This window comes from Lactuca serriola, chromosome 2 (genome assembly GCF_051521515.1).
Source record: "Lactuca serriola cultivar US96UC23 chromosome 2, Lser_US96UC23_V15, whole genome shotgun sequence".
Taxonomy (NCBI): Eukaryota; Viridiplantae; Streptophyta; class Magnoliopsida; order Asterales; family Asteraceae; genus Lactuca; species Lactuca serriola.
In genome coordinates this window covers 60102176-60123760 of record NC_136409.1, presented here as the reverse complement: position 1 = coordinate 60123760, position 21585 = coordinate 60102176, and the positions used below count along the sequence as shown (strand labels likewise).

At 31.5% G+C, this 21585-nt stretch overlaps 1 protein-coding gene across 1 annotated transcript; it reads left to right on the top strand.

Moving 5' to 3' along the window:
• The first annotated feature begins 5639 nt into the window (after positions 1 to 5639).
• LOC145086289 (ABC transporter G family member 39-like) lies at positions 5640 to 18087 on the top strand. Its single transcript, XM_079024039.1, has 20 exons — positions 5640 to 5923; positions 6775 to 6895; positions 6991 to 7079; positions 7164 to 7248; positions 7337 to 7627; positions 8101 to 8191; positions 9491 to 10391; positions 11220 to 11380; positions 11466 to 11569; positions 13129 to 13294; positions 13391 to 13462; positions 13546 to 13676; positions 14451 to 14783; positions 15706 to 15996; positions 16102 to 16185; positions 16268 to 16401; positions 16497 to 16724; positions 16903 to 17074; positions 17228 to 17482; positions 17582 to 18087. Exons 1-20 carry the CDS (start codon positions 5778 to 5780, stop codon positions 17849 to 17851), a joined length of 4125 nt encoding a protein of 1374 aa, XP_078880165.1. The 5' UTR covers positions 5640 to 5777; the 3' UTR covers positions 17852 to 18087.
• Positions 18088 to 21585: the final 3498 nt, after the last annotated feature.

Here is a 21585-nt window from a genome sequence, read left to right as displayed (position 1 = left end):
TGTGGTTGGAAATTAGTGTACAAACATATGGACAATACAAGACAAAACACCAGTTGTACTGTGTTTGGTGTGAATTGAACTCAGACTAAAATAACTGTTGTCAATAGGACAAATATTGCAATATTTTGTCCCATTTTGTAAGGCGAAAGAAACGAGTGTTTTTACTCTATATTGTCTTTATACATATAATTAGTACAAGGAATAGCATTACTTTTTTTTTTTTTTTATTAATTTGCTTCTTATGAAAACCTACTTTGTTTTTTTTTTCCTATTACAATGTTATACATTAAAAAATCTATTGTTTTTGTTTAGATGCAAAACAATTTTCACTAATATAATTTGGTAGATTTTTCATAGTATAATGTCTCAATAAGAAAAAATATAGGAATAGTAAGAAGTATTGGAAGAATGATATGGTATCATGTTTAAAGTGTGAAATTGTACTTATGGATTTTTATATCCTTACTACTAAGAGAAGCATACATGAACAAAAGTGTCTATAATTGTATAATATGTAGATAAACAAAAATACATTGTGATTAATTTCATTAAATCTTTTATACATATATTTATATGAACTAATAATATCCACCAACACTTCTCCTTCCAACCGCTTTATTTCTACTCCTCGAAATATACGAATCAATTCTTATATTAATTTCTTCATGAAACTCATACATCTCATCTTCATAAATTGTACCCACCAACCCCAACGAGCTATAACTATAACGAACTTCATCGAGGGCAAAAACGTCAAATTCTTCACCTTTTGAAGTACTCGTGATCTTTTCAGATGTTGATCTAAGAAGGACCGATGGGTTACTTGCACAGTTACTATGATTAATGGTCCAATAATTTGAACCAAACGTGGGTGGTGGTGGAACTTGTGGTGGAAAGCCGCTCATGTTTCTAATTGGTCCTACTTTTTCATCAAGAATGACCATTTTTTCGACATATACCGCTTTTGCCCTTCTGAATAATCTTCGTGGTGTACCTATGTATTTTGTTAGATTCATTCTTATGGTTCATTCATATAAGAGTGGTAAAAGGTATGGAAGCTAATGGTATAAATAGTAAGTTGGGTATTTTGGTAATTTTGTTATGGATGGAAAACTCTAAAAGAAGGAATATTGAAGTTTGTTTGTAGGTGTGGGAGTAAGTTAAATATCCTTATCTCTTTGTTTTATAAAGATGCTCGTTCTTGAATTCTTGCTTAGTTTGACTCTTTGTGGTTCAATTTCTTTTTATTATGGGTAAAATTTGCAAATAGTTATGTATTTTTTCATTTTTTTATTTTTTTATTGATTTGGACACTGTATTGTATGTTTACTACAGTAGCAAAATATTTGCAATTTTAATAATGGAACTCAAAACCAACAAATATATCAAGTTTTGACTTTTTAATGTCATGTGTTGTGATATGTAACATTACACGCGTATAAAAAAAATAAGATGAATGTCTAATTATTTTTGCAAAAATAGAGAAATGTCTATGTTTATGAAATGAATATTTATACAAAAACACTAATTGTCCAACATATATTCATATTTGTTCATACATGTTCATAAGTGAATGTCTATAGAAAAACTGAGACATAAATATGTTCATGAATGAACATTTATACAAAAGCCATAAATATGCAACATATATACAAAACCCTAAATGTGCATATGTTTATGTATAAACATTTATACAAGAATCCTTAAATTGTTAATGTTTATACATGTTTAGTAGTGAACATGTATGAATATTCATAAAATATAATCCAATGCATTTTCATCCAAATGAAGCATCCATTGGAGAAGTACCACCAACAATCCACGAATTCAATTTATAGTCTTCTGCCTTTAAAAACTTTCTTTTCAAACACCCTATAGATGAAAATAACACCATGAAAAGTCGGTTTTCAGTAAAACACAAGAAATTCATGTATTATTAAGGAATTTTATTGTGCATAAATCCATAATATCTTATAACCTTTTTATACACATAATTAGAACTTTTATTTGATTACCATTTTGAAAATATATTTTATTCGTGAATGACGTCTCTTTTACTTTAAATTCACACCACTAATAAGGTGTTGAAAGGATAAGCATGAATTGCAGAAAAAAAATTGTTTATACCAAGTTACAATTCCAACGATTGTCGTAAAGCAAAATCACAAATTCAATTCAGAAGTTCTAAGGCATATAGTATATTGTTGTTTATTCTAGCATTTCAAGCCTACAAGATATTTACCCTCCATTATCAAATTGAAAGTTACAGATTCTAAGAGTCATGTGTAGTGTTTCATCGAATCTTAGAACAAAGAAAACTATAAATAATAAATTCATTATTGGATATCATTGCCAAAACATTTGAGATAAACGAAGATCAAATTTCAAAAATTTCATACTGAAAAAATGGAGATGCAAAAAAAAGATGAATAAAAAACAACAAAATTCAATATTTGTAGATAAAGGTAGCTTAAAACTAATAAGTTTAGGGTGCGATTCGTAAATAAAGTTAAATTCTAAGGGTTAAAAATGTAAACTGGAAAAGTAAATGTCTTTTGACCCAAAGTAGAATTAGACTGGTACAGGAGAGTTTTTGTATGCCAGATTTTCATTCTTTCTTCATATCTCGCATACATACACATACATTTCAAAAAACATTTAATTTTTGATCATTCTTTGTTTATTTCTTCTTAATTATGGTTTAATGCTTCTGTGAATTGGTACAACAATATCTATATGTGTTGGTGATTTTAGTGTCACTAAATATTTTGTATAATTGGAACTAATATTTGAGCTAAAGAGCTTATAATTTGTATTTTATATTATATGTTTGGTGAGTGCGGAATGCACACATTTATAAGATCGAATGATAAGCCGGTACAAAAAAATGGCAAAAGTCAAGGGGGCCGCACCCCCTTGCGGGGTCTAAGGGGAAGAGCACATGTCGGTGATTATGGTAAGATTGACAAATCTTTTCAGTTTTGGAAATCATTGATTATGCAATTAAATCCATGATTTACTTAACTAATTTGCAAAACGTAAACCCTAATTGTCAAGTATAAATATGGCTCTTCTCTTGAGCTATGTTATGCCCTTCTTAGTTCTCTTCTCAAAATGATCTCAGAATTCTCTGACAATTTGGTTTACGTTTCTGTACTTAGATTCGTAAGTGTTCTTTTGAATTATCCTAAACTGGATTTCTTTTAACTTAGACATATGATAGAAATGTTAGTTCGGAAAACAACCTTATGCGATCCATTGGGAATCCAAATTTCCACCATAACCCTCCCACAACCTAACAATACAGACAACAAAAAAATAGAGATGCAACAAGAATTAATCTAACGAGTGTTAAGTCGGGTGACATTTTCCACATAAAACACATGTTCAAAATGACCACCAATCCAACTTTTTTAAGGGTTCATAATTTTTTTTTTTTCTGAAAAATACATACTAGATGGATCATTTTTACAATTTTGTCATAAACATTTAACCTATATCATGTCATGAGGTAACCGGTTACAACAGTACACATTTCGGTCCTTGAATGATATGTAAATGCATATTTTGTCTACAAAACTACTTTATTATATAAATCGAAAAAGATGATAGAAGTATTATTACATATTTTATCTTTACTTTATGTCATCCACTCCTTTTGTTCCTCATGCATTTTTTTTTTTTTTTTCCATCTTAAATGTTCTAGTCACAAATAACAAATTCGTTTCTTAGGGATCTCTAATAAAGTTTTGCATTCATCGTGACATGAAAACTTTAACAAATTTATATTAACAATGACGGGTCTATCTTTCTTGCTTCTAGGCTTAATCCGAATGTTTCGAATTGCTATGATTTTGTTATAAATAGTGAAGTTTTCACTTTGCTAACATTTTTATCGAATTTGAATATAAGATCCGCCCCAACATACACCTCATATTCAAATTTGGACAGTATGAGAAAATAATGATCATATGTCGGTTGTAAGAGTGGTTAGAGTCATTTATTGATTAACGAAATAGTTAAGAGACATACTTCATGTCTTTCTTAAATGTACATGGGATCAATATATTATTATTTCCCAACCACATGCTATAGTTATATCAATTACACATGCATATTCTTCCAACTTTTTTTTTATCGAATGAACTAATATTATTAGCTATTTGCCTAGAAGAAAAAGTTTCGATCGGTTTTGGTTTTGATTATATTATGTTGTTAACGACATAAAAGGTGTAGAAAAAAAGGTAAAAAATGAGTCAATTTGGGCGTGTTTGATTGACAAAACTAGCTAGTAGCTAGTAGCGTTTTGTTAAACGCTAGGTGAGATAGCTTTTAGATTTGGAACGTTTTGTTTAAACTAAATGCTAAAAGCTTGTAGTATTAAACGATGTTTTTTGTTCAAAACGGGACATATAAGGGTTTACTAAATGCATTAGTCAATATGTGAGCTTGTGGAACTTCGATTGATGTATATTAAAATGCTTACAACATCCTACCTTGTTTTATTTAAAAATGTTTAGACAATTATTTCACTAAGAGAAAATTATAATTTAATCAATTTTCTTAATGATTTTTATAAGTTTTAGCCAAAACCTAACCAAATATCAAAAATAACCATCAAAATCACATATGATACACATATAATCTCACCCTCCTCCGTGCAACTTCAATATGTGGGCTAGGATTTTGGCTCATTTTCGTCCACATGCCTATAGTATTTAAACCCTAAAATCATAAATCTAACTTCATTTTCACATTTTCAAGTTGAAAAAAAAAAATCTCTCTAATAAAGAACGTTTTTCCTCTAATAATTTTGCAAGTTATCTAATTTTTTCTTGTTTTGTTCGTGTTTTATTAGATATCATGCATTTAGTAAACCCTTATATGTCCTACTTGTAATTTATGCTTGAAAACTTGTACCCTTTGAAACCTTGAGAGGAAATCACAGATGACATTAGCTATATGCAATGTTTTAAGTGATCAATATACAAGATGCTCATGTCACATGTGATATCATAATTCAACTTTTCAAATTCTACAATTTGACTTTGTATACCTACATCCTTATATAAGCCAGATATGAGCCGAAATCGGAGGCCATGGTGTGAAATCATTGATGAGGTTGACGAAATTGATGGTAGTGTGCCTCACCTGCGATTTTGATGACTATTTTCGACATTTGGTTAACTTATAGTTAAACTTTAAAAAGTCATTAAGAAATTTGGCTTTATTTATAATTTTCTATTTCAATAATATAATTTTATAATCATATTTAACATATTACCAATTTTGACCCATAACCCAATTAACACGTTACCAAACATTGATACTCAAAAACTGAATTACTCTTTAAACTTGTTCCTTTTGACCAATACTTTCGTGTTTTGTTTGAATTTTTTTAAAAAGATGATATATATATCAATCTACTCCAAAATTTATTCATCTATCAACAATTGGTTTCTTCTATTTTATTCTACTCTAACTTCCTTTTTACAAGTTAAATCGACCTGTTACCTTTTGTATATATAATATAGAGAAAACTAACTGTTTATTCCCTATTTTACCCTTTTACTTTTCCTATTCCTTTGATTCAGCAGCTCATGCATGCAATGTTGCATTATATATAACCAATTACATGGGATAAGTTTTGTGCGTCTCTCTTTCTCTTAGCTTACAATATCTATATATCATATATCATATACCATCATCCACCATTTAGAACTTCCGGCCACCACCTTGCTCCGGTGGCGGCTGTGGGCTGAGCTGGTGAGAAATCGATGGGTCATGTGGTGGGGATCGGTGGTTTCACAGATGATTCGAGTCAAATTAGTAAGCAACGACATGAGTTGATTGATAGAGTACTGGAGTTTGTAGATGAAGATCATGAAAAGTTTTTAAAAAGAATAAGGGAAAGGATAGATAGGTGAGACTTACAATTGTATCTTTTCCACTTCTTTAATTTTGATATTTTTGATTTGTTGGGTAAAATACAAATAATAATAACGTATAATTAATCGTTTTTTCATTTTATACAACACTTTTCCATTTTATATAAAACAACAACGTGCTTTATAATTTTCATATTATTATTAATATTGTTGTATTTTAACACCAATTAAAATGTTTCTCTTGGCAAAAATAAAGTGACAAAAGTAATTTTGTTATTTTTCATAAAGATGCATTCAGTCTAAAAAATAAATTACGAGTTAAATAAAACAAATGGTGATTTTTATTTTGTTTTGTTTATTATATTATCATCTTTGTTTCATGAATGAGAATGCCAATTTATTATATTTTTATTATATATTATCATATAGTTATTCATAAACAAACTGTAATGTATTTTTTTTATTACATTTTTAGAGTATACCTTATTTTGCATGAATGAGAATGACAATTTAGATTGCTATTGTATATATTTAATGTTTTTGTTGAACGCAATAAATACATTACGGGTTAAATAAAACAATTTTTACGGTATTTTTTTATTTGTTTATTGTATTATCACTTTTTTGTTATTAATTAATTAAATATATCTTAACAATATATAATGTATTAATAAGAACAAGATAAAACTACAAAATATAATACAATCTCTTAATAAAGAGAGTAAATAATAAAACACCTAGAACAGAAGCAAAATGCTACACAATTACACAAATAAAGTACTTGTTGCATTTAGCCCAGATGATTTCAACAACAAAAATTTCAAGATAATATATTTGATGATTGATTGGAATTTTGAATGTTGGGGTTTTGATGTGGTTGTTGCAGGGTTGGAATCGAGACACCAAAGATTGAAGTAAAGTTCGAGAATTTATCAGTGGAAGGAGATGTTTATGTAGGTCGCAGAGCTCTTCCTTCTCTCTTTAACACCACCTTCAACTCAATCGAGGTACGATTTTCTTTTGATTTCTCCCAACTTTTCATCGATAAACTACTAGAAAATTAAAGAGTTGAATCTTATGTTCATGGTGTTTACTTCTTTAGAGCGCACTGGGTTTAATTGGGATCGTCCCTTCCAAGAAGAGAAAAGTCAAAATTCTTCAGTCCATTAGCGGCATTATCAAACCCTCAAGGTATAAATTAATCTTTCTTCTGTTAAGATTTCGATTCCTCTTTTTCTTTTTCATCGTGTTCATGGTAATCGTGATTTGATGCAGGTTGACACTGCTTTTAGGTCCACCAGGTGGAGGAAAAACCACATTGTTGCTCGCGCTAGCAGGGAAACTCGATCATGATCTTAAAGTAAGTCATTTCTTTCGTGTTCTTCATTCAAATCTCAAAAAACTTCAACTCAAATCACTTAGATTTCGTATCTGGTATCTGAAAACAGGTATCTGGGAACGTTTCTTATTGTGGGCACCAACTGTTTGAGTTTATTCCTCAAAGAACTTGTGCTTATATAAGTCCTCATAATCTTCACACTGGGGAGATGACAGTGAGAGAGACATTGGATTTTTCAGGAAGATGTTTAGGAATTGGGGAAAGATCGCGTTTGCTTACAGAGATCTTGAAGAAAGAGAAAGAAGCAGGAATCGAACCAGATCCGGATCTTGATGCTTTCATGAAAGCCACAGCTGTTTCAGGTCAAGAAACCAGTTTGATCACCGATTATATCCTCAAGGTTTGTTTATGAATCTTCGATGTGAAAAGTTTATAAATTTTATGATAATATGATGGATTACTTATTTTTTATAGAGTAAATCACACGAATGGTCCCTATGGTTTGGGTAATTTGTACGTTTGGTCCTTAACTTTTTTTTAATTTGGAAGATCCCTAATGTTTGTTTTTGTTGTGTATTTGGTCAATGTCTTACCTAAAAAACTATTTTGCCATTGATTTTTTACTTTATTTAAATAAACACACCTCCAACTCCACTTTCACCTCACATTATTTTACCTTGTCTACCCTACCTATTTAAATAAATCAAAAAATCAAGGGCAAAATAGTCTTTTTATTTAAGATAGAGACCAACCACACAACAAAAACAAAATGTGGAGATCTTTCGAATTAAAAAAATAAGTTATGAACCAAACATATAAATTACCCCAAACTATAGAGACCATTCGTGTAATTTACTCTTTTTTATATAATAGATTCTTGGGTTGGAAAGTTGTTGTGATGTTATGGTTGGTGATCAAATGAGAAGAGGCATTTCTGGTGGTGAAAAGAAACGTGTTACTACTGGTATGTTTTTCAAGTTTTTGTAATTTTTAATATATGCACTTTTAGTTTATTATTTGTATAATAATATTGTATATATGTAATATTTTCTTACACTTGTTATTTAACATTACAAATTAAATTGATATCAAGTTATTATGTAAATTAATATTATAAAAGCCCTAAATTTTTAACACCTAATTGGAAAAAGCCCTAATATTTTTTTTTTATTATTGTTATGGTCATAACTTTCTTGTAGAATTATCGTCCTAACCCATTTAACAAGTTTCATGGTTAATTTTTTTAATTTTTTTGCAAAATCAGTCCAAAAAAACATGTGGTGTAATTTTTTGCAAACCTTAGGGGCCAAAATTTAACTTTTTAGGACTGATTTTGCAAAAAAATTAATTATGAAATTCGTTAAGTGGGCTAGAGTGATAATTCTGCAAGAATTTATGGCCATAGCAATAATAAAAAAAAATATTAGCGTTTTTTCCAATTACATATTAAAATTTTTGGACATTTATAATATTAGTCCTTCAAACTTATTAAAAAAGTAATTCCCATTGATCGTTAAAAACATAATATATATTTAGATAAAAACATATTTGACATATAAAATTGTTTTTTTTAATAATACAATAATTAATTATATACGAATAATCTATTTTGCCTATAATAGTCTAATAATATACTTCATAAAGTTATTGTAATAGAAAGATCTCGGTAGAATTTGTAATAATTGAAAAAAAATAACTAATAAATGTAAGGATGGTTTTTGAACATCTATGAAAGTTAGAAAAAATAGTTAATCTCATAAAAGATCTTATATTTTGTATTTTTTCTTATTTTTTTGTTTGAAAAAGACCTTGTATTTTTTTTTTCATTTTTTCCGATTCCAAAAAAAAATCGTACAATGTGAGGGTTTAGAAAGCAGTTAGAAAATTGAGTGTTTTTTTCGAAAAAAAAAAGAGTCAATGTAGAGGGTTTTTTTCAGAAAAAATGGAAAAAAATACAAGGTCTTTTTCAGAAGTTTAATCTAGAAAAAATACAAAATATAAATTTTTTAATGACCCTAGAAAAAAAAAAGGAATGTTACCTATAAAATATTCTTTTTGTTAAAACTATGTAATTGGTTGAAGAAGAACTACAATTTGCACCAAACATTACACCATTTCTATCATTTCAATACAAAAAATAATGTAACGGATTAAAGATGAACTAACAAAAGTATACATTTAGGTGATCAAAAAATTATTTCCACGAAAAAAAAGTAATAACGAAATTATGACATTTTAATTTGAAATTTTGAATCCAAAACAGGAGAGATGCTGGTAGGGCCCGCAAGAGTATTTTTCATGGACGAAATATCATCTGGACTGGACAGTTCCACAACTTACCACATCATAAAGTTCTTAAAACAAATGGTTCATATAATGGACTTAACCATGGTTATCTCTCTACTACAACCCGACCCTGAAACCTACAAACTATTCGATGACATCATCCTGATGTCAGAAGGTCAAATAGTCTACCAAGGTCCAAGTCAAAACGTTCTAGAATTTTTCGAGCTAATGGGATTCAAATGTCCCGAAAGAAAAGGGATAGCCGACTTTCTTCAAGAAGTAACTTCAAAAAAAGACCAACAACAATACTTTTTCAACCCGAACCAAATTTACCGATTTACCCCTATCTCCGAATTCTCGCAATCTTTCAAATCCTTCCACATCGGAAACAAACGCGAGATAGAAATCCACACTCCATACGATAAATCGAAATCACACGTGTATGGGTTAGCGAAGGGTAAATTCGGAATATCAAATCTTGAGATTTTGAAGGCGTGTTTTCATAAAGAGTGGTTGTTGACGAAGAGAAACTCGTTGCTTTATATATTCAAGACTTTTCAGTTGACTTTTATGTCGTTAGTGGGAATGAGTGTTTTTTTTAGAAGTGAAATGAAAGTGGGGAATTTGGAAAATGGAGGGAAGTTTTTTGGGTCGCTTTTTTTTGGGCTTTTAATGGTGATGTTTAATGGAATGGCTGAGCTTGTTTTAATAGTTATAAGGCTTCCGGTTTTTTATAAACATCGGGATTCTTTGTTGTATCCTGCATGGGCTTTTGCTATTCCTATTTGGGTACTTAAAATTCCATTATCTTTTATGGAATCTGGAATTTGGGTGGTTTTAACGTATTATACTATTGGATATGCACCCGATGCCACTAGGTAAATCATTAATTTTATTTCGTATATTTTAAATTTTGAGTTAACTTTTATTATGTCACTCATGATACCCTTTTTTATATGTTTTTTAAATTTAAAATAGCCATTGTAGTTTAAAAAAATTATCCGAATTAACAGGACTTGTAATTTTTTTGGGCAAGTTAAGTATTTCATAAAATAAAAACGTTTCTTTCTTTAAAAAAGCATCGTATTTTAAGTTGTTATCGTATTGAGGCATTGTACTTGGAACATACACCTAAAAATATGAAAGAAAGTATTTCACCAAATAAAATTAAGAAATACGCAAAAAAAATTCCATTATTTTGGGAAATTTTTTGATACAATTCTAAAAAAAAAATTGAACAGAAAAAATCAAAAATCTCTATTATTTAATATTATGTCAAAATTAACGAAAAAAATCATTATTTTTATTTTAACAGTAAATAACATATTATTGTGTAAAATTAAATATCATGACTTTTTTACCAAAAAAAGTTAAAACTTTATCAAAACATTTCCTAAAATAATGGTACTTTTATACATATTTCCCAATAAAACTTTATTTTTATTAATAGAGGAATGCATTTTTTTCTTATTAAAGAACTGAATTTAAAAAATGCACCCAATTATAGAATTGTAAATTCATCTTAATATTTTTTTGGTGAAAATATTTCGTTCTTTAAGAAAAACATTGTATTTCACAAAATAAAAGTTTCTTTAAAAAAAAAACATGTCCAATTCCAGCATCATATTTTCATCTTAGGACTAGTATTTTTTTTGCTAAAAAGTTTCTTTCTTTATAAAAACATTTATTTTAATTTTTTTTTTCAGATTCTTTAAACAGTGGTTGACTTTCTTTTCCATACATCAAATGGCTCTTTCCCTTTTTCGGTTAATTGCTGCAGTTGCAAGAACAGATGTTCTTGCAAACACTTTGGGTGCTTTTGTTTTATTGCTGATTTTAGTCCTCGGAGGATTTGTAGTGGCCAAGGGTAAGCTTTCTTTTTTAGTTTTTTTTTTCTTAATATTATGAACATAAAATCTGAAATGTTTTTTTTTTATTTGTTATAATTTCAGATGATACAGAGCCATGGATGTCGTGGGGATTTTATGCTTCTCCTATGATGTATGCACAAACTGCTTTGGTTATAAATGAGTTTCTTGATAAGAGATGGAGTGCTGTAAGTATTTTTTTTCTTTTTTTAATTTTTTTTAAATAATCAAGTAAATTACAAATTAAAATGTATATTTTCATGATTATAGATATTTTTGTTGGAATATAAGACGTCGTTTGGTTCGTAGAATGTTTTTTGAAGGAACAAGAATATAAGACGTCGTTTGGCTCGTAGAATGTTTTTTTGAAGGAACAAAAGCAGTCATAATATATTTTCTTTAGTTTTAATTAAACAGTTTTTATTTAGAGAAAATTGCAAATTTAACCAAATATGTTAATTACTTTTTGTGGAAAATAGCTAAAAGAAACCCAAATTACATTTTTAGTCACTAAAGTTGCAGATGGATTAAGCTCATCTGTGATTTTTCTAAGCCATCTTGTTCGTTGCAGGTGTTTTTTTTTTTTTTAGTTTTTTTATTTTTATTTTTCCGCATAAGTTCATCTACGATTTCCTCTCATTCCACCTACGATTTTGCGGTTTTTTTATTTATTTTTATTTTTTTAACTACGAAATTAATATGGTTCGACTATGAAACAACCTAATTATATATAAAGTTTTGCAAAAAATTATCATTTTAGTTATTATTTCTTCGGAAAATTTGTTTAAAACTTTTCTAATAAAATGAATTCTACCACAAAAAGTTTGAAAATGTTTGAAAAATGAAATCATCCATAGTGGCTCTAGAGAGAAAGTTTTCCAACAAAAAGTTTGAAAAATAAAAGAAAAAAAATTACGTTTTTATACCCCTGAAAAACGGAAAATCACAAATGGACGCAAAATCACAGATGGACCGAGTCCATCTGTGAACGTACAAGTCGTTAAAGCACCGACGTGCTTTAACGACTTGTACGTTCGCAAATAGACAGGTAAAATCGCAGATGGAATTGCGATTTTGATGGTAATTTTTGTAATTTGAGTTTGCTTTGGTTATTTTCCACAAAGTGATTAAGCAATTAAGTGTATTTTTAATTTTCTCTTTCATTTATTGTAAGAAACTAAAGATATATGGTTAAAATTAAGTAAATTACAATTTTGGTCCCTGACTTTAGCACTTTCTTTATTTTGGTTTCAAAAGGTCTCTTTTTGTAATACTAGTCCTTATTACAAGGTTTCATAGTTATACCTAATTACTCAACTGTTAGATTTTCAAAATGACAATATTGTCCTTAGGCAAAAAAAAAAAGAAGTATGTCATAGAGACCAAATTTGTAATTTTCTGTATATTTAAGTAAGGTTGATCATATTTTATATGTGCATATCATTATATAAATTTAAATTATTTTTCCATCTATATCGTAAATCTAATTATTTGTTAATATATTAATATTTTAAATTATTTTTATATTGATATAACTTGCTATTCTATAATATATTTAATAGGGAAGAAAAGAAATGGATTTGAATTCCTTCCAAACTCAAAGGAACGGTGAACTATCATGGATTCCAATTCCGTATGATGGAATGGAATCTTGAATTCCAATTCCGTTTTAGAACAAAACGTCCCTTAAGAAGCTTTTCTATAAATTATTGCAATTTATTCATCTCTCATATTTTTCTTAGTGCAGCCCAATATAGACCCAAGAATTAATGCATCAACCATTGGAGAAGCTCTTCTTAAATCAAGAAGTTTTTTCACCAAAGATTATTGGTTCATTATTTCTATTGGAGTACTCATTGGCTTCTCAATCCTCTTCAACATATTATTTATCATAGCACTAACTTTCTTAAATCGTACGTGTCACCCAACTCTTACATCTTTTTTCTAATTTTTAAAATTGGAATTTAATCTCTAAAATTCATGTTTCTCTTTTCAAAAAATGATTTCAGCTCTTGGTGATATTAAAACTGTTATCAGAGACGAAAGTGATTTCAAGAATTCCAACAGTGAACTCTATGAAGGTTTGGGCCTGTATAATTCTTTTATAAATAAATTGCAATCTAGAATTTTTCATTTTATTTTTTATATTCTTGTGACATGTTAGATGCTGAGATGACATTGAGAAGTACTTCAAGGAAAAATGGGAATCGAATGGAAAGAAGAGGAATGGTTTTACCATTTCGCCCCCTTTCACTTGCTTTCAACCATGTCAACTACACCATTGATATGCCTAATGTGAGTCATTTCCTTTAGAGTAAATTACATGAGTGGTCCCTATGGTTTAGGGTAATTTGTGCGTTTGGTTCCTAACTTATTTTTTTTTTATTCGGAAGGTCCCTACTGTTTGTTTTTGTTACGCGTTTGGTTCCTATCTTATCTAAAGAGACTATTTTGCTATTGATTTTTTAATTTATTTAAATAAAGTACACCCCCAACCCTACTAACGTCACCTTACCTTATCTATCCCACTATTTTTCCTATTTAAATAATAGTCTTTTTAGATAAGACAGGGACCAAACGCGTAACAAAAACAAATAGTAGGGACCAAACGTATAACAAAAACAAATAGTAGGGACCTTCCGAGTTAAAAAAATAAGTTAGGGACCAAACGCGCAAATAGCCCCAAACTATAAGGACCATTCGTGTAATTTACTCTTTCTTTTAATGTTATAATAAGAAAGAGTAAATTACAGTTTTGGTCCCTGAGTTTAACATTTTTGCAGTTTTGGTCCCAAAAGGAAACCGTTTTCAATTTTGGTCCTTATTTTGATGTTTCATAACGATTTTAGTCCCTCAATAATTTAATCTAACTACCAGTAGTAACCATATATTTTAAAAAATGACCATTTTACCCTTGGACCACATTGACTAAACAACTATTTCTTGCATTTATCCCTTAAATATATCAAACGAAGTTTTATAACTTTCTATGTTGTTAGAGGGGTCTTATATCGTTACATTGATTGATTAATCATGTTCAAAAATATAAAGTGAAACCTTTTACAACAGGAAATGAAGGGAAGAGGGGGTGAAAGTGGACGACTTCAATTGTTGAGGGATGTTAGTGGTGCTTTTAGGCCCGGGATATTGACTGCGCTTGTGGGGGTTAGTGGGGCCGGAAAGACAACATTAATGGATGTTTTAGCGGGAAGAAAGACAGGTGGATGTGTTGAAGGAAATATTTTTATTTCAGGGTATCCAAAAAATCAAACAACATTTGCTCGTGTTAGTGGTTATTGTGAACAAAATGATATTCATTCGCCAAATGTTACTGTTTATGAATCCCTTCTATATTCGGCTTGGTTGAGGTTATCTTCAGACGTAAATTTAAACACACGAAAGGTATTTAGTATTTTTTATTATTATTTATTATTACTATTAATCAGTTAATCACAAAAATGAAATTACCAAAAATGGGAAGGAAAATATCACAAAATGACTGTCTATTTTGCGGAAAAAAGGTTCGCTAATTTGTGAGATTGCTTTTTCTGATGTTATAGTTTGAGAATTGTTATGTCTTTTTTTCAAGAAGATGATACCATTTTCAAGAAATTAAAAAAAAATGTGAAATTGGCTAACGTAAGTTGTTTTTTGTTTTTTGTTTTTTTTGTTTTTTTTTTTTTTAAATGTTAACAAAACTAGGTGAAACATTCGGGTTCGAGTCGCTTTGAAGACAACTTTTTAATACATATTTACATAAAAATGAACATGAGAAAATTTTATAGCTAAATTTTGGAAAATAAAATAGTCATCCATGGAACACCTTAACTGATTATGGTGAGCCAAATTTTGCTTACATTCGAAAGAAATACTTATGTTACCCAATTTCGTGTTTTTTTGTTAATTTCCTGAAAATAATATTTTTCACGAAAAGTACAAAAAAAATAAATTTAGTTAAAAATTATGCCATTTTTGCAGAAATAAGTACCCGAAAAAAAAACAAAATTTGCTTTGTTTCGCTAGCCAATTTCTTTAAATTTCACAAAAAATACTCTTTATTATAAAAATTACTAAAAAGGCAAACTTAGGCGAAAAAAATATGGTGCAATTTCTTTAAAAAAGTATTTCACAATGTTTTTTCACGAAATGATAAATTTCCAAAAGGTGGTGATCATTTTGTGATATGACCTTCCTTTTTTTGGTCTTTTTTTGTGATCAATTTACTAATTCGGTACCTATTCTACATTTTTAGTCCCTATTTCAGTCATCTTGACATTTTTAGTCCCTTTATCCTCTAAATTAAACTGTTTATTTCAAACACTAGATGTTTGTAGACGAATTGATCGAACTGATGGAGCTTAATCCAATACGTGATGCAATAGTTGGGCTTCCTGGAGTAGATGGACTCTCAATCGAACAAAGAAAGAGGCTCACGATAGCAGTAGAGCTAGTGGCAAATCCGTCAATAATATTTTTAGATGAACCAACATCTGGTCTTGATGCTAGAGCTGCTGCCATTGTTATGCGCACTGTAAGAAACACAGTCGACACAGGAAGAACAGTCGTATGCACAATTCATCAACCAAGTATAGACATATTCGAATCTTTTGATGAGGTTTGTTATTTGTGTCCAAAAACTTTTAATTAAACCTTTCTTTTCATGAATCACGACATGAATTTAGGTATAATTGATTAATTGTTGGTTCTTTTTGTGTTGCAGTTGATTTTGATGAAGATGGGAGGACAAATTATTTATGCAGGACCTTTAGGGAAAAATTCGCATAAGTTAGTCGAGTATTTTGAAGTGAGTTTTGTTTTTGAATATTGTTTGAGGTGTGAAATAATATTTATTTATTTATTTATATTTGTCTTTTTTTTTTGTATAGTCTATTTCAGGAGTGCCTAAGATTAAGGATGGTTATAATCCTGCCACGTGGGTATTGGAGGTGACCTCTTTGGGAATTGAGAGTCAACTTGATGTTGACTATGCGGAAATATATTTTAATTCCTCTCTTTATCAGTAAGTTAATAGGTTTATATATTTGTTTCATATATGTGTTGGGGGGTATTTTGGTCTTTTAACATGTTACTAGAATATTTATATGTTTTTTGTAGGCGAAATCAAGAACTTATCAAAGAGCTAAGTACACCTTTAAGTGGTTCCAAGGACCTTTTTTTTCACACCGAGTATGCTCAACCTTTTCTTGTACAATGCAAAGCTTGTTTTTGGAAACAACATTTGTCTTATTGGAGAAATCCACAATATAATGTCACTCGATTTGTCACCACTATCTTCATTGCTGCTATATTTGGTGCTGTTTTCTTGAACAAAGGCAAAAAGATGTGAGTTTTTTTTATCTATATCAAAATATTGTTGAATTTGTAGCGTCTTAGAATATTTGTTACAACCTTGTTATGTTTTGGCTTTTGGGTTTTATTTGTAGCGTCTTAGAATATATAACTTGTATTAAAGGAGTTGAATTAATGCATTTAATGTTAATGGTGATTTTAATGGATTTAGGGAAAAGCAACAAGATTTGTTAAACATGTTGGGAGCTTTGTATGCTGCTGTTGTTTTTCTTGGAGCAATAAATCAAAATGCAGTGCAACCAATTGTTGCTGTTGAAAGAACGGTTTTTTATCGTGAAAGGGCTGCAGGGATGTATTCATCTTTACCATATGCTCTTGCTCAGGTAAACATAAGATCAATGAGATTTGTAAAATGTCTAAAATACCCTTTAATACTCATAACTAACGAGATCTTGTGGAACTGATTTGATTCTTTCCAAACTTGTGAAAATGCAAGTACAAGTATGCTAACTAGAATCTTGATATTTTTTTTTCAGGTGGCTATAGAGTCGATCTACATTACAATTCAAACTATAATTTACGTCTTCCTTTTATACCCTTTGATTGGATTCAAGTGGACAACTTCAAAATTTTTATGGTTCTTCTTTTATATGTTGATGAGTGACATATATTTCACCATGTTTGGTATGATGACCATGTCATTGACACCAAGTCCACAAATTTCAGCTGTTTTGATCTACTTCTTCCTTTGCCTTTGGAACTTGTTTTCAGGCTTCATTATTCCTAAACCGGTATATATTAAGCACATTTATGTTTCTTTTTGTTAATCAACCACTTTATATTAATAATATAAACCAAGTAACTAACAAACATGAACAATGACAATGCAGCAAATACCAATATGGAGTAGATGGTGTTATTGGTTAACACCTTTGAGTTGGACAATGTATGGCCTTCTAACAAGCCAAGTTGGTGAACAAAATCATAGTTTTGAGGTTCCTGGTGTTTCCAATATAACCCTAAAGGGTTTCATTAAAGAGGCGTTTGGATATGAGTATGGCTTTCTTCCTGTTGTGGCTGCAGCTCATATTGTTTGGATCCTTTTGTTTTTCTTCATATTTGTTTGTGGCATCAAGTATCTTAATTTTCAACAACGGTGATCTTCAGGACTTGTTTCTGTAGAAATCTCTTCAACTTTTGTAGAAATTAAAGAAGGAAGTTTGTTTGATAGAATCTAAGTAATGCTTCGTTCTATTCGTATGTGAGTATGTGACAAACAAACATGATTTTTTTTTCATTTTATTGTAATCATAAAATGAGAATTGAATGCTTAGTTGTGCTTAGAGAAGACGCCTCCTTTATGCAATAATATGAAGGTGTTTATTGACTTAAATAAGCCGTTTTTGATAGTTTGTTTACTTCTAACTTTGTTTGAAAGTCTTTATTATACTTGGAAACTAATTTATCTTTTTATTATTGTTTTAACCTTAAAAAACATATAGATCATAGAATTTGTTTTCATTTTTCATGACTAGTGACTTACAAACCAATTTACCCTTATTAGTTTATTGCATTCTCATACTACATAAGCTAATCTAACCATTTTTTCCTGAACTTTGTTTGTTATGGTAACCAATAAACTAATAAGCATATATATATATATATATATATATATATATATATATATATATATATATATATATATATATATATATATATATATATATATATATATATTATTAAGGATATTGCCCATTTCTTGAGAATTAAGAGGTACAACATATATAACCTCATGTACAATAATATTAAGCATATAACCAATCTTATACATATTACACTACACGGATCATATATGTATTACACTACATACTACACGGATCTTACCCTAATCTCCTAAACACACCCGCCATCAAACCAATTCTCATCGTCTCCCATCGAAGGTCCACGGCTACCGACTTCCCCCACAAAAGATGCAGTGGTCTCTCTCGCCTCTCTTTCTCTCTCTCTCTCTCTCTATCTATCTCTCTCTCTCTCGATCTTGAACATTGAGCTACTTCCATCACTGCCTTCTGTTTCTTGAATCTCTCTCTCTTTCTCTACATCTCTATTTACTTGAAAGTGGTTTATGTTTAACAATTGATGATTGATTTGGTGCTTTCAGGGTAATTTCTGAATTGATCTCTTTCTCATCCGTCACTCTCCCTCTCTCTACCCTAACTTGTTGTCCATCCCCGGTGTGGCAAGGACGGGCATTATACGAAGGATTGTCGCCAGCCCGCCTCAATTCCGAGTATGAGATTGTGTTATCACTGTGATTAGGTTGGCCACTTGAAGACCAACTGTCCATTACTTACTGTCACAACGACGTTGGCTCTCATGCTAGCTACTCTGAGGATTACCGATGGGAGGCAGGGTAGAGCAGAGCCCCTGAGGGCTCAGGGACGCGCTTTCCAGCTTACAGCCGAGGAGGCCAGGGCAACACCGGATATGTTTGTTGATATGTTTCTATCCTCTATCTCATTTATTATTTATGTTTTATGCTTATCCGTTGTACCTGTGATTAGGTACGTTTTTAGTGAACTCCTTACCTGCATTGGTTTTATTTGACTCGGGGGCGAGTCAGTCATTCGTATCTCAGATATTTAGTAGGGAGTTCAGTGTGCTAGTAGGAGAGCTAGAGTGTCCATTTCGAGTCTCTATCGCCAACGAACACGAGATTTCTGCTTCTTCGGTCTACTGAGGATGTGAGTTGGAGATCTTCGGGGTTTCCTTCCCGATAGACTTGATTCTGATTCCCATGAGGGATGTGTGTGTGATTGTGGGGATGGACTGGCTTAGTCGATTCGTTGACATGATCGATTGCGAGGGTCAGCGGGTATTAGTTCGAACCCCAGGTAGGGGAGAACTGATTGTATATAGCGAGGGCACCAGAGTGGGATCAGGGTTTTGTTCAGCTGCCAGGGCTCGATAGTATATTCAGCATGGGTATGCGAATTATCTAGCGTATGTGGTGGATATGCGGGTCAAGGATCAGACTCCAGTTTTAGAGGTTCTAGTGGTCAGAGAGTTTGCTGACGTGTTCCCAGAGGAGTTACTAGGGATACCTCCGGAGTGACAGGTCAAGTTTCGGATCAACCTAGTGCCAGGAGCGGCCCCTATCGTCAAGGCATCGTACCGATTCGTGCCACCCGAGATGCAGGAGCTATCATCACAGCTGCAGGAACTGCTAGGCAAGCAGTTCATTCGATCGAGCAGTTCCCCATGGGGAGCACCAATTCTCTTCATTGGGAAGAAGGATGGTTTGCATCGAATGTGCATTGATTACAGGGAGTTGAACAAGTTGATGGTGAAGAATCGTTATCCACTCCCGATGATAGATGATCTCTTTGATCAGTTACAGGGTGTCTCTTGGTTTTCCAACATAGACTTGAGATTTGGGTATCATCAGGTCAGGTTCAGAGAGGAGGACATGGAGAAGACCGTATTTCAGACTTGTTATGGACATTACGAGTTCGTGGTGATGCCGTTTGGGCTCACCAACGCGCCAACAGTATTTATAGACCTGATGAATCGGGTTTGCAGACCGATGCTTAACCGCTCGGTCATCATGTTTATAGATGATATCTTAGTATATTCCAAGACCCAAGAACATCATGAGGAGCATCTCAGGGAGTTATTGGGAGTTCCAGTGTGTTGAAAGTTTCTTTTGTAGTTGCTAATCATCAAACGCTTTATATTTTGGGATCATGTAATGTAAACGATGTACCTGATGTAAACAATCCCAATTGTACTATGTAATGTTTGGTGATGAATGTGTTATGTTTCATATATACTCATTGTGATGATATTTCAATTTAATTCACGCGAGCCCTCGGACGTTTCCACCGTCTGGTTTAGGGGTGTGACAAAATTCTAATTTAGCTTTCATGGATTGAACTTTGCTTGTTCTTAATTTTCTACTTTCTGGTAGCACAAGGGCCTACTAGTGCTTCCGTGTTGTTAAGAAGTTCACCTATATTTGTAACATTCTGTTTGAAATTTAATTAAATAAGTAAATAAATAATAAACTCTTAACCCCAAAGTGTAAATCGTATTATTTTATTGTAACCCTAAATCCTTAATATTTAGCAGTGTGTTGGTTTTGGGGAGTTAAATGATATAAATTGGATTTTTGGGGTTCAAAGTGTAAGTTTCGAATTGGTTCTGTAAAGATTTTCAGAAGTCAGGGGGTGTCTGGTAATTATTGGACTTAAATTGAAAGGATTTTGGAATATTGAGGGTTAATGGGTAACTTCTGGGACTTGAATTGTAATGAATTATTAAAGATGGGGGTTATTTGGTAAATAATGGATTTAAGTTAAAAAGAATTTGGAGGGAGGGGCTGGAAGTGTAATTATGAACTAAGATTTAAAGTAATAAACCCTAACCCTAATGGTAACCTCATCTCATCTAAAGTAATAAACCCTAACCCTAATGGTAACCTCATCTCATCCGCCACCTTATGCCTCCATCCCTCCAGCCGCCACCATCGTTGTCGGAGTTGGGAACCACCAGTCGAGTGTCGTTTTTTTGTTGTACGCGAAACCAAGGACGGCGAAGCCGACGTCCATCCGGTGAGCAGTGAAAGATCGAGCTAGCTTGGCCATTTGCAGTTATTTCCGGTGACGGATAACCACCACCTCCCCTCCGTAGTCACTCCTTCTTCCTCTTCTGTCCCGTCATCAGTCGCACCACCGGTGCCGCCAAGCGTTCCCGCCACCGACGTTAGCGCTGTTGTTGCCCGCCATTCCGAGCCGCCACCTTATGCCTCCATCCCTCCAGCCGCCGCCATCGCTATCGGAGTCGGGAACCACCAGTCGAGTGTCGTTGTTTTGTTGTTGGCGAAACCAAGGAC

Bases quoted from the DNA above. Each gene is read 5' to 3' on its own strand.
- LOC145086289 (XM_079024039.1), top strand. From the start codon at position 5,778: ATGGGTCATGTGGTGGGGATCGGTGGTTTCACAGATGATTCGAGTCAA. The intron at 7,249-7,336 runs GTAAGTCATTTC...ATCTGAAAACAG, and splicing joins AACTCGATCATGATCTTAAA to GTATCTGGGAACGTTTCTTA. The intron at 17,483-17,581 runs GTATATATTAAG...ATGACAATGCAG, and splicing joins GCTTCATTATTCCTAAACCG to CAAATACCAATATGGAGTAG.